The sequence below is a fragment of the Xenopus laevis genome, chromosome 8L (genome assembly GCF_017654675.1).
Source record: "Xenopus laevis strain J_2021 chromosome 8L, Xenopus_laevis_v10.1, whole genome shotgun sequence".
Lineage (NCBI taxonomy): Eukaryota > Metazoa > Chordata > Amphibia > Anura > Pipidae > Xenopus > Xenopus laevis.
In genome coordinates, this window is record NC_054385.1 from 43599961 (window position 1) to 43613927 (window position 13967).

Below are 13967 nucleotides of genomic sequence, written 5' to 3' on the forward strand. Positions count from 1 at the left end.
CAAAGGAGAAGGAAAGGCTAAAATTAAGTAAGCTTTATCAGAAAGGTCTATATAAATACACCAGTAAACCCTCAAAGTAATGCTGCTCTGAGTCCTCTGTCAAAAGAAACACAGCATTTCTTTCCTTCTATTGTGTACACATGGGCTTCTGTATCAGACTTCCTGTTTTCAGCATAAACCTCCAGGGCTAGGGCTTGAGCATGCTCAGTTTGCTCCCCTCCCTGCTGTAATCTGAGCCCAGAATGAGCAGGGAGAGACTCAGGCAGGAAGTGACTTTACACCAAGCAAATATGGCAGCTGCTATCCTAAACAAACAGAAAGCTTCTAGAGCGGTTTACTCAGGTATGTAAATGGCTAACTATTTCGGAAGCTTTCCTTCTCCTTTAAGCTACACAAGCAAAGTGGCCTTACTAACCCCACATTGCTCTGTGTAAGGGAAAAAAGAACTTATACAAATACAAGTGAAAGCTGTAAGAACATGCTGTGCTAATGATATTACAGGTGAATTAAGCTAAACATACAGCATGAAAAAAATGTGCCTGGTAAAGCTGTTCCCATATTCTCTGGTTGGACAGTTCCACATGAGTAAATATGCAAATAAACATTGTATTCCAATGAATTGAAAAGGACCCCTCTACATCGAGTTCAATGCTGCTGCAGAGTTTAGCAGGTAGTCTGGTTGCGCTACTGTACATGCTCTGCCTATTCGTGTATATTTGCATAGAATTACTCATATTGGCAGCCAATACATTACATACCAAGCAAATGAGCCAGGAAGAGCCTGAGTATGCACAGTAGCAATTGCACCTGCACTTTATGCTGCCAAATTTTGCATCGGCCCTTAACTGGATGATTGGGCAAAAATAATAGAAAATGTCTATACATTGAAACAAAAAAAAAATCCATTTTGGCAAGAACTACCAGGATCGTGGCACTTAGTTTCAACATTAGAATTTGTCATGGTCAGTTGTAGATTATGCTGATAACTGTCTAAGATTAAAGGAATATATTGCCTAGTAAAACACTAGTACTCTCTAGTGTTCCGTCTATAGATGAGATTTCATTTGGTTGCACCCACAATGGCAGCTCACAGTCATATGCAGATATACACGTCAAACCCGGGTGCCACAACAGGAGGACACTACAGAAAGCCTACATGGCTGATAACAGAGGCGAATGGCTTGTAAATAATATGGTTACAAGTGCTGCCAGCTCCTGCCAAGGTATGAAAGCGGTTACATATAAAAATGCATTTTTCTTATGGATCCACAGAGTTCAGTTGTCTTAAAGGAGAATGAAAGGTGATATAAAGGTTCCCAGAAACATTTCACCCTTTTCTGAAAACAAAAATACTAATGACACTGTAAAGAATCATTTTAAAGGTGGCAGGAACAACAGAAAAAAAAAAAAAAAAACAAATCTTGTGGGGTCCACTCACCACCCACCCACATTTTTCTTCATAAGTCATTATGAAAGAAGTGCATTCTTGTTTGGCGCAGTCACACAGAGACACTGACCTGTGAGTTAACCCTTCACATATGGCATAGATTGATCTGGCTACAACACTGAAGCCGTATGTCAATCAGAAATAGACATTGTTCTGCAGAGATTCAGTCCCCTTTTTTTGGTACAAAATACATCATGTGGTTTTTAAATACAAAAGGAAAGATCGCTGAAAAAGAAAACTCTGCCAAGCTTCCAAATAAATAATTTGGGGCCATTCTTCCTATAAATAACTGATTTTTTTGTTTTTAAATCCTGTGCTTATATGAGATATTCCACCAACTCCCCATCCGTGAGATCCTGCCCCAGAGGTGGGAGAGGGTTCTTCCGATCCAAAGTGCTTGACTGGAAAACTGTCTCTGCTGAAAAAAAAAAACAAAGATTAAGTTTCAGACACTTTAAGATAAAAAAAAAAAAAACAGTGTTTCTAAAAGTTTGTGTTTCTAAAAAACACCAGTATAAGGGCTAGTATCACAAGAAGCTTTTTCGTGCCATTCACAACCATTTGTATTATGATGCACTTAGTTGACCTTCAGTTAGGGTTGCCACCTGGCCGGTATTTTACTGGTCTGGCCGGTAAAAATGATGGCTGATCCCAATGTTATAGGGGAAAAAGATAAATATATAGGAAGGCCGGTATTGGCAACCCTAGCTGCAGGCAGACAGAACAGTTACAGGGACACAACACACAAGCCTAATGATTTGTTTATACGAAAAAAGCTGAGGAGATAAAATAGTAATTTGATCATAACATGTTTTTCCTTTTCTTACCTCTCTTGCATGTCAGACAATTATTAGTGATTTAGAAAAAACTGATTAGACTTAATATTTCTTTAATGATTTGACTTTTTTTAGGAACCTGAAGCAATTGTTGAGCTGATCATATATATTAGGTTTAGCAACTGATCATTATGCACTTTATGGCAGCCTTAAATTTACTTAAGGGCCCTGTTCTAAGCTCCTCATTCATGAAATAGTTTGCAATCTGTGAATTTCAAAACACAAAAAAGTTCACATTTCAGATTTATTTGCAACAGTAAGGCTCTATGTATATGTGTATATATATATATATATATATATATATATATATATATATATATATATATATATATATATATATATATATATATATATATATATATATATATATATATATATATATATATATATATATAGTGAGTAAACAAATCACACTCCAAGGACTTGTAAAGTGATCAAACAAAATGGTGTTTTTTCCCAACGTTTTGGCACCCTAACTGGTGCTGTCTTCAGGGACTCTCCTGTAGACGGCCCCAGTTAGGGTGCCTGCCGAAACGTTGGGAATAAAACACCATTTTGTTTGATCACTTTACAAGTCCTTGGAGTGTGGTATGGCCAGTCCTTCTGACAGAATGTTACCTGTTCTCTCCGAGTTGTACATAGGGCTTGGAGTAGCCAGCCTCCCTGGGCCAGGAGAAGCACTCACTGAAGGGGGTTTATTTTGCTCAGCCCCTCTGTCTGTCTGTGTGCAGCAATCCTTGCTGCCAGTCTTGGAGTGTCCACAGAGAAGGGGTGTGGAGGGACGAATAGGGGAGGGAGTGGAGGAGGCAGATTCCGATCGATATTCAGTTGCCAGCAGCACTCCTGGAGGATAAAATATTTAGGCAATCCATCAATCATTTCACAAGGCTACGTGAAAAGGTCAGGCTTCTTAAAGGGATATGGTCGTGGGGAAAAAATGTTTTTTTTTTTCAAAACGCATCAGTTAATAGTGCTGCTCCAGCAGAATTCTGCACTGAAATACATTTCTCAAAAGAGCAAACTGATTTTTTTACATTTAATTTCAAAATCTGACATGGAGCTAGACATATTGTCAGTTTTCCAACTGCAACCAGTCATGTGACTTGTGCTCTGATAAACGTCAGCCACGCTTTATTGCTGTACTGCAAGTTGGAGTGATATCACCCCTCCCCCCCAGCAACCTAACAACAGAACAATGGGAAGGTAACCAGATAGCAGCTCCCTAACACAAGATAACAGCTCCCTGTTAGAGCTAAGACCAGCACTCAATAGTAAAATCCAGGTCCCACTGCAAAACATTCAGTTACATTGAGTAGGAGAAACAACAGCCTGCCAGAAAGCAGTTCCATCCTAAAGTGCTGGCTCTTTCTGAAAGCACATAACCAGGCAAAATGACCTGAGATGGCTTGCTGGTTCAGGAATTAAAATGTATGTAGTGTAAACAGTGTAATTTAGAATTTAAAACTACAGCATAAAAATCATGACAGATTAAGCATCTCCTTGTGTGCCAATAGCTTACTATAGTGTAGTCGACTACTGTTGGACTTTAGAAAAATAGAATGCTATAGTTACCCAAGCTGCCTTTCCAACTCTTGTCCTCCCGCTTGTCTTCCAAAATGGGAGTGCTACTCAGTGCAGAGGAGTGGGAGAGCAGTCCAGATCCTGCGTTGGAAATGGACATAAGTGACTTGGAAGGACGCATGGTAGAGGATTGGTCTGTCTTGCTGGGGTCCTTGCGGGAACGCTGCTGGAGAACTTTAATCATTGCATCTTTTTCAATGATCTGGGCGTGTAGAGTCTTTATCCTGGAAGACAGAAATATAAATAAATAAACTGTATATGATACTAAAATTAATCATTTTCATTGGTGAAACTACCAATTTTGTTAAAGGAGTGGTTCACCTTTAAGTTATCTTTTGGTATAATATAGAAATGGCTAATTCTAAGCAACTTTTCAATTAGCCTTTATTTTTTCTTTTTCATAGTTTTAGAATTATTTGCCACCTTCTTTTGACTTTTTCCAGCTGGCTTATGGGGAGGGGGTCACTGACCCCATCTAAAAACCGCTCTGTAAGGCTATAAATGTATTGTTATTGCTTTTTATTACTGATCCCTTTATTCAGGCCTCCTATTCATATTCCAGTCTCTTATTCAAATCAGTGCATGGTTGCTAGGGTAGTTTGGACCATAGCAACCAGATTGCTGAAAATGCAAATTGAAGAATCGCTGAAGAAAAAGCTTAATAACTAAAAAAAAAAAAAAAAACAACTAATAAAAAATGAAAACCAATTGCAAATTGTCTCAGAATATCACTCTCTACATCAAACTAACAGTTGACGCAAAGGTAAACAATCCTTTTAAATATGACTTGTAGATTTGCTCGGCCATCCTGGAGCCCAACGATCGGATCAGAATGGATCCAATACGGGTGGACGGATCGCGGGACCTCATACACGCATAGATGCGCCCACAATCCGAAGTGATTTTTTTAACCTGCCCGATAAGAGATCTGGCCGACTTTCATGGAAGACCGTCGGGCCAATAAGCGGTCTGTCAACAGCTTTTAACTGCACGTGTATGGGGGGGCTTAATTTGACAGGAGCAAATTATCCCTAGCCAATAGGACAGATGATGCCAACTGTAGGGTCCAAGTTATTCTAGGCAGCCTGCTTGGCTGGAATCTCTGAAAAGGAAAGCTTACCTTCCCTCCATATCTACACAGCGTCTGTTGGCCAAAAGAATCTCTTCTTCCTCCTTTTGGATCCGAGCCTCAAGAGAAGTGTCAAAGCTCCCACTTGGAGAATGGCTGATTGATGCAGTGTCTCTGAAACAATACATGACTTTGTTAGGGTTCTTAAGGGAATGGAACTTGACACTCCCCATAACATGCACTGTTAAAAAGAATGCTGACAGTAACATTAGATAGATGACATCATATGGCAACTCAAAATAGCATACAACAAAGCACCTGAAATTGTCTCTTTGCCCTTAGGGTAAGGTCACACTGGGCGATTTGGGGAGATTTAGTCACCTGGCGACTAATCGCCTCGTCTTTACCTCGCGAGGCAATTTCGGGCGACTTCGGAATACGAAGCGTCACGTGTGCCATGCCACAGGCGCAAGACAGAGGTAAGGCATTTGGGGAGATTGGTCGCCGCAAAGACGAGGCAATTAGTCGCCAGGCGACTAAATCTCCCCAAATCGCCCAGTGTGCCCTTACCCTTAGAGTGCCTGGGGATTTGCAAGCTGCCACTAAGATTTCAGGACACAAACTTTTTCAGCATCTAGTCCTGCGAGAATACCCCCTGGTGTGGACTTCTGCAGCCTGTTGTCCCATATTTGTGCCCCAAACATTGTTTTCAATTTATGTGAGTGGGAAGAGGCAGTGTATGGGGAAAAGTAGGATTGTGGTAATCAAAGCAGCTTGTGCTATGAGCCTACGGTCATAAAAATACTTTTTACATGACGAGACAAGAAGGAAATATGGTCAGTCTGCTGCTGTCTAACACTAATAACAATGCTAACGTGTGCTGAGGAATAATATCATACTAGATTTTAAAACCTGTTACCGATAAGAAAATCAATGGTGTGCAAGCAGTTAAATGACTTTATATTGTAAACAGGCTCAGCCACTATCAGTGCAGTTTTATAACTTTCTGCTCTTCAAACAGAGCTGGCCCTGGAATATCAAGTGGATTCCAATGCACAGCATGAGAAAAGCTCACAGGGCAGAGATAAGTGTGGTATGCATATAAACACAGCACTGCCCTCCTTATTATAGTCCTTTCCAGTTGCACATATATATATCACCACTGTACTCTTGACAGCCAGCTGGCCAACTTAGCACCTGCAGGTGTATCATCATCCAGCACCTGTCACTTTAAGGATATTATGGAGTCTGGTAACCAGAAATTATTGAGAAATTTTACCAGTTTTTGAGAAATCTGGCCCGGCATGTCCGTACGAACTCTACAGTCTGAAATACTATTGTCAATGATGTGTGAGACCTGAGTTGCTTTATATATTAATGCCACGAGTTCCATCAAATGGAAGGAATGCTAGTTATGTGTATGGTAGGCCTTTGGCCACAAATAAGCACCCAGAATAGAGATGCCAGTGTCACACGAGGCCAGGCAAGGGTTAATTGTTGACCTTCCAGATGTTGTTCAGCTGAAGCTTGAAGTTGTAGGGGCAGATTTATCAAAGGTTGAAGTTAAAAAAACTTTGAACTTCGAATTCAAAAAGACCAATCAAATGGAGGTTGACATTTTTTTGATGTCGAAGTGGGGCGAATTTGGCCTACTTCGAATTGTACGATCGTACTTCGATTCAAAGTTTTTTTAACTTTGACCTTCGATCTCCCAAACTTCCCCACTTGCCTCCATACAGGTTGTAGGAGGTCGCCCATAGGCTAAAACAGCACTTTGGCAGCTTTTAGGTGGCGAATGGTCGAAGTCGAAGTTTTAAAGAGACAGTACTTCAAAAAAAAAATTCAAATTCGAATCGAAGTATAACTATTCCCTAGTCGAAGTGCACAAAAAATAGCTCAAAATTCAAAGTTTTTCACTTTGAAACTTCACTTCTACCTCTGATAAATCTGCCCCCTAGTGTAACATCATCTGGTGGGTAATGTTAACATAAATACACAGCTAAAAAGTCTGGTAAATGCTTGTAGTCCGCTGCCAAGGAAGAAAAGGTGGTTTGTGTGTGTAATATAAATATAAAATCTACCTCTGAGTAGCCACGGTGGCAGCAGCATCCAGTGCAAACTGTCTCATAACACTCTCTTCCAGGTACTTTTGCTCCCACTTGGTCATGTCTGCTTCAAGTGCCAGCACACGCTCCTCCTTCTCTCGCAGCAGCTCCATGAGAGTGGCAGCGCTGTATTCAGACACATTGCTGGACTGAGAGTTCCCCTGGCGCTGGAACAGAATGCAGAACCATATTCTTTTATAGCTTTTATTAACACATGACCAGCACAAAAGGTCCACAATATCTTAAAGGAACAGTTCAGTGTAAAAATAAAAACTGTGCAAATAAAAAAGTTTCAGTGGAAACCAAGAAAGCTGCAAAGCAGGAAGTAGTGTTCTGTTATATTAGACATCCAGTCACTTTATACATTTACATTTTTTACATATTGAAAACATTTTTTATCTTGCACAGCCTATTTATCCAGTTTTTATTTTTATACTGAATAATTCCTTTCATTTTTTTTGTATTCACTTAGGATTTGTCTAATGAAGATATGAAAAGTATTAGGCTAATGGTACTTAGGATCTTAGTGGAATGGCGATGGTCTCACACTGACATGTCTGTGCCCTGAACAGACACATCAGTCCAATCCATATCCAAACGATGCATAGTCACATAACAAATGAGATAGGGACCATTTTGGTCATCTTAAAAACGTCTTAAAGGAATTGTTCAGTATAAAAACTGGGTAAATAGATAGGCTGTGCAAAATAAAAATTGTTTCTAAAATAGTTAGTTAGCCAAAAATGTCATGTATAAAGGCTGCAGTGACTGGATGTGTAACATAATAGCCAGAACACTACTTCCTGCTTTGCAGCTCTCTTGATTTCCACTGATTACCAGGCAGTAACCAATCAATGACTTGAGGGGGGCACATGGGTCGTAACTGTTTGCTTTTTAAAATGAGCTGAATGCTGAAGATCAATTGCAAACTCACTGAACAGTTATGTCCCATGTGCCCCCCCCCTTCAAGTCTCTGACTAACTCAGAGTTAGAGAGCTTTAAAAAATTCCAATTATCAGGGCATTTTTCTAGTTATATTTAATTTAAATTGGCAATAAAAAATCACCTGCCCTTCTCACTTACAGCAAGTATGCATTGTGTTTACATACAGTTCTACCCCAGCTAGGTCCCATTAAAATCTGACTGGCGCATGTGCAAAAGTCTATGCGCACTTGCTGATAACCAGATTCTAAAACAAGTATTGAGGGCTTGGCCCTGATCTATTCAGTGTGAACTAGTCAACACAATTATATATTTCTCAAATATTACATATTTCTCAATTAGGAACAATCCTTTTTTTCACGTGCAAAACTATATTTAGTGTTTATTGTAAAGCTTGCTATTAATAGAACGCATTATCTTTCTGAGGCTGAAACATCTCATGAAAAAAGATTGATCAAGTAACAGTTTTGGGAAATCTGTACTACAGAATGCAAATTGTATACTGCTTTTTTTTTTTCAGCTACAAATAATGAGCCATTGATAGAGAGAAGAGGCTTGGGCTACAATACACTGTGTTAGACGGCGAGAGGGAAAGTGCCTGAAGAGGGGAGTTTGGTTGGTGGGATGTGTTTTCCTTGGGGATATAACACACAAAGGTAGGCAATTGTTCCACTGGCTCTCTGTGCGAGCGGCTGACCACACTTCACCTCCTTTTTTTCAGGACTCTTGGATGGCTGGGGGTTTGGAACAATCTGACTGTGCAAATAGTGACAGAGTAATGTGCACACACAGCACTTTGGTTATCTTGGACGGAAGAGGGGCCCACAAAGAGCTAGTTTTAGTTTTGCTATTTCTGGGTCAGCTGCTGGGCTGCTTGTGGAGGCAGTTGTGTATATATTGGATGTGTGTGTGTCTGAAATTATGTGCATAAACATTGCAAAAAATGTTGTTTATATTTGCCAACAGGGACTGCGTGGATGGCTAACAAGAGGCTTGTTGGCTTCTGAATTAAAGTAAAACGCTTTCATGGCTTCCATTAATGAGCAAGGCACGGGCCCTCAGTCACATTTATATTAACCCATCAGTTATGTTCTGCTGCACCAATCCTGTCCCCCCTGCACTCACTGCTGTCACAGACTAATGTATAAAATAAAGCCATCAATCCTAGTTTAGTAAGGGAAACATGCTTACATTTGTATTAGTCATAATTCTAGAGCGAGAACTCTTGGAGCCCACTAATATTTTGCACCAGAACTGTGAGCCAATTAAATATCCAGTTACGCTGCCATTTTGTAGTGTACTTTGTGGGGAGTGTAAGAAAGTCTCCGTTGTACACCCTTATATACACAACAGCCTTACAACAGGATTTCCTGGAGTGTGTGAACCTAATGTTTAGCACACAGTAAAAAAACACCACTTCTTTTGTGGAAACCTGTCTGTGTGAGATGTATTCATACAAACTCGATAGAATGTTTATCATGTGTACACCTGTATGCTTCATAACAACTAAACACTGATTAACAAGTGTAACAGAATCGCTGCAGTATTTCAGAGGTAATATTTGCAGCCATAACTTATAATAGGGAAATGACTAAAGGTAACTAGAAAGGCACATTTATCAAGGGTCAAATTTCGAATTCATGTGAGTTTGTTTTTTTAAAACACCGACAAACTCTCAAGAACTCTAAATTCGACCAATCGAAATGTATTATTTAAATCAAATTTTTTAAACTCGGGTGAATAGGATCGACCTGAAAACGCAAATCGAATTTTAAAACTTCGATTTGAGTTTTTTTCTCTAAAAAAAAATTGAATGTCAGGAAGGCTGCAAACAACTTGAATTAATCCCTGGACAATTCGGCAGATTTTAGGTGGCGAATAGTCGAATTTGAGTTCTTAAAAGGCCAGAGTATGATAAATCTTGCAAACAGAATTAGAATTTTTTGAAAAACTTGAAATCAAATTTGAATAACTCCCTAGTCAAATTTGACAGTTTTGACCAGAAGAAAAAGTTGAAAATTCCAATTTAACTGTTGATAAATCTGCCCCTTAATTTTACAGCGCCAGCCACCTCATTTCCTACCAGATAAATGCTCTTGACAAATGTGTATTGCATTTTATCCACGCGACTGTTATGAAGTTGCATGGATAAAATGGAACTCCCTTTACCTCCGGTATTAATTAGCATGTTTGATGAATACAAAATTTCATTGTACCGTGCTATGGAATATGTTGGTGCTTTATATATATGTCACTGGATAAAACGGAGGATTACCTGTTGTATACGAAGAGATTCCAGCTCTCTCTCCAGTCTGGTCCTTAGACGGTGCTCCAGCTGTTCTCGCTTTTCACAAGCGGCCTGAAGCTGAACCAGGGCTTGCTGCATTTTCTCCACCTTATCCACATAAACTTGCTTCTTTTTCAACTAAAACAAGGGATTTAATTGAGAATTCAAGGCTTTGATGCTAACAAATCGTAAAATTTGAGAAGACAGCTTGTAATTGTAACTAATAAGCTGCTAAAGAACACTGACAATGAAGTCTTACTACATTGTTGTCTCTGAAGAATTCCATATGGCAACCAATATGGCAGTTCTATTAAAGGGGTTGTTCACCTTTGAGATAACTTTGAGTATGATGTAGGGGATCATATTCTAAGACAATTTGCAATTGGTTTTCGTTTTTTATTATTTGTGGTTTTTGAGTTATTTAGCTTTTTATTCAGAGGCTTTGCAGTTTCAGCAATCTGGTTGTTAGGGTCCAAATGACCCTAGCAACCATGCATTGATTTGAATAAGAGACTGGAATATGAATAGGGGAGGCCCTGAATAGAAAGTGGAGTAATAAAAAGTAGCAACAACAATAAATGTGTACCCTTACAGATCATTTTTTTAAGATGGGGTCAGTGAAAGTTAGAAAGGGTTTGAAGATGAAGGCAAATAATTCAAAAAGTATAACATATAAATAATGAAGACCAAATTAAAATTTGCCATTCTACAACATACTAAAAGTTAACTTAAAGGTGAACCACCCTTTCAATATGTATAAATGCAGCAATGGAAAGAAGGCAGAAAGTTAACTGAAAAGGTTAACAGTTACGTCATAGGTAGCTTTCGTGCGAGAATGAAACTTTTTCCCCCGTAGTTGTATGCAGCTCGTCATGAGATTTTGGGGGTTTGAAGACTTTATTTACTTGGGTGCTGACCATAACTGCACCCTGACAAATTGAATGGGTGAAGAGAAAGCATGGGGAACTAACTAGCAGTGAGACTTCTAGAGCCTTTTATGGTGCATTGCTAGTATGTAAAGAATCCTGTGTATCCCAAGCCCTTGCCCAGCAGATTCTGTTCTCTAGAATGCACTTGACAGAACTATGAGAGGAATCCCCTCTGTTTATATTGAACGCTCAAAATACCTCTTATGGCAGAAGGCTGGCTAGAAATAACTCAACTGCCCCATCCAAACTGGGGGCTTGTCATCCACAGGTGAGTGGCCAGGACTGACTAGTATTTGGGGAATGAACCTCCAGAGTTCAATTAACAGAAGAATGCTGTGTGACCTTACACTAATTCAGCATGTTGAGAGTGGAGAGACAGTTGTAGAAATGAGATCTATTTACTCTCCAGTTTGGAGCTCAAACTGCTATTTGGAGGCTAAATAAACTTACTCTAACAGCAATAGGAATATAAAAGATAATGAAGAATTGCTGTGGTCCAGACAAGAAGGGTTCCCTTGACTAAAATATAAAATCATGAGGCTTGTGCTGGTGATACTGTCTACACTTTCTACTTATTGTTTAATGAAGAAATATCTGTACCCTGCATTTTATGGTTTCTTGCTCTGCTCAGTTGAAAACAAGGAATCTTATTTTTCCAACTTCCTTGGTTCTCCAAAGTAATTATGGGAAAAGTCATATTTAGGCTAATGGCACGGCCATGAATTGAGGCAGAATCGAGGCAGTCATATCTCCTTAGTTGTCCATCATCTCTTCCTAAACAAAAGCAAGGGAAATGCTCTGCCTCTTTTAGTCACTGGTAGTAACTGACAGGCATTGCTCAGAAACACTCACTTTGACCACTGCTTTCCCAGACAGCACAACACCCTGTATATGCCAGAGACCTTTAACGGACCATATTTTAATTCCTGCATTCACCGGTTACTGCTGTCTGCTGACTTGGTCACTCAGGGCTTGGCTACATATATTGGGCAGTGGATTGGGCCTCTGGGGGTCGAGCCACAGGCCCTTAAGTGATGCCATCTTTGGCTCAAGGCCAAATATATGGTTCCCACAAAATGCTTTCCCACCAACAATAAAGTAAATCGATGGATAGAAAACATACATGGTGCTCAGTCTGAAGTTGCCTCGCGAGGAAACTTCGGGCAACTCCAAAAACAAGGCGAATCACTGTATATGTTTTCCAACTAGAAATTGACTTTATTGGGAAAGAATTTCAGAGAGATTTGTTGCCCGGGTAGCACAGATTTAAAAATAAATTCCCAATAGCCTAAGAGTGCGGGGCCAGCTTAATCCTGTGACACAGGCAACAACTGGGAAGATGTTTCCGTTACACTAAGCTCATTATATCTATCTGTTTAAACAAAGCCCTATTATATTGCTCATGTTGGACACAGATGTATTTTGCCCCTTTAAAATGCATTCTAAAGCTGCAGATTAGTATGCAGACAGAGTAATAAAACTTAACATTAGGTTACTTCCCTTTTAGGGTTTTATAAAAATGACTGATATAAAATCAATTCAAGGGTCCATGTCATCTAGAGTCAGAAACACAAGGATAGTGAATCAGATTTAACAGTTGTGGCATTCCTACCTCTTCTTCTAGTTTCACCACCTTGGCTTGTGCATTGTTAAGAGCCTGATCCCGAATTTCAATATGCCTTCTTTGGTCCTGATTGGTTGAGCGTAGGGAAGAAATCTCTATCTCCAGTTTTTCCTTCTCCCGCTGTATCTCTTTGTCTGGGAACAGAAAGAAAGTCATGAGTTACATAAAATGTAATGTTCTTTATAGGAGAAACTCGTTATATATAGGATCGAAAAGGTCCAATAGCTTTTTAATTTTAAAAGCCATTATTGCACAGAAAAATATCCAATAATTGTAAGTATTTTGTTTTCTTATTTGGACCAGGCAATTTACAAACATACATGACAGGTGGCCTCAGCCTGATTTGTTTTTCCATTAGTATCTACCCTTCTTCAGTTACAGGGTATTCCAGTTCTGGCCACCCCGAAATACCTGAACACAATATCTGATTGTTGCCATCAAACTGCCGTCCTGGTAACTGCTCATAGACTCAGATGGACAGACACATGTCCTTGCAAAGGAATATAATGTTATGTATACTGGCAAATGATAGTAAAAAGGTAGTAAATGTGCATGTATGTACATATTGATAACACATATATACACAGATAACTTTTTTCCTCTCTACTTCATAGAGCAAAGTGCATTTTTGCGCTCAATTGTAAGGGGCTTTTTCCCCAGATTTCCAGCATTGCCGCAGGCACAAAGGGGAATTGAATGTGATGCAATTGCACTGAATCTGGCACAACTGTGCTCAAAGATAAAATCACGCAGTTGCACAAAACATATCTTCAAAGTCTGTCTGGTGTCATTTCTAGTGCTCGGCATGTGAGCTATCCTCTAAGTCTCTCTATTTTCCTCGTTTGCATCTTTTGTGACTGGGAGTTGCCATACTGATTAGTACACGACCCCATACACAAGTGAAGCAGTTGCTTCTGATGCATTTATGCCACACTTTTCCCCACTGCATCTTCCTTGGCACTATATTTCCCTTTTTAAATCAAGGGGAAAGCAGTAATAACATTGGTACCAGCTCCAAAATTCATAAGAAATCAGAACAATATTTCTTCATGGCAATAAACAGCAAGATATGACAGAACTAATTCTTCATGCCAGGGATTACCCCCCTTCACATGTATCGTGTGTAGGACATGCTGTACAACAGCAG

At 39.6% G+C, this 13967-nt stretch overlaps 1 protein-coding gene across 4 annotated transcripts in view; it reads right to left on the reverse strand.

Annotated features, from left to right (window-relative positions):
- Positions 1–267: 267 nt before the first annotated feature.
- amot.L (angiomotin L homeolog) overlaps positions 268–13967 on the reverse strand; it is a 48178-nt gene continuing 34478 nt past the window's right edge. For 3 of the 4 annotated variants that reach the window (XM_018229870.2, XM_018229869.2, XM_041572750.1), the window contains exons 7-13: positions 12809–12954; positions 10256–10405; positions 7015–7205; positions 4985–5107; positions 3856–4088; positions 2902–3126; positions 268–1865 (exon numbers count right to left, since the gene is read on the reverse strand). In XM_018229870.2, the coding sequence (XP_018085359.1) occupies positions 1765–1865; positions 2902–3126; positions 3856–4088; positions 4985–5107; positions 7015–7205; positions 10256–10405; positions 12809–12954 (1169 nt within the window). In that variant the 3' untranslated portion in view covers positions 268–1764. The remainder of the gene's footprint in view (positions 1866–2901; positions 3127–3855; positions 4089–4984; positions 5108–7014; positions 7206–10255; positions 10406–12808; positions 12955–13967) is intronic. The other variant, XM_018229871.2, reaches the window with a different exon arrangement.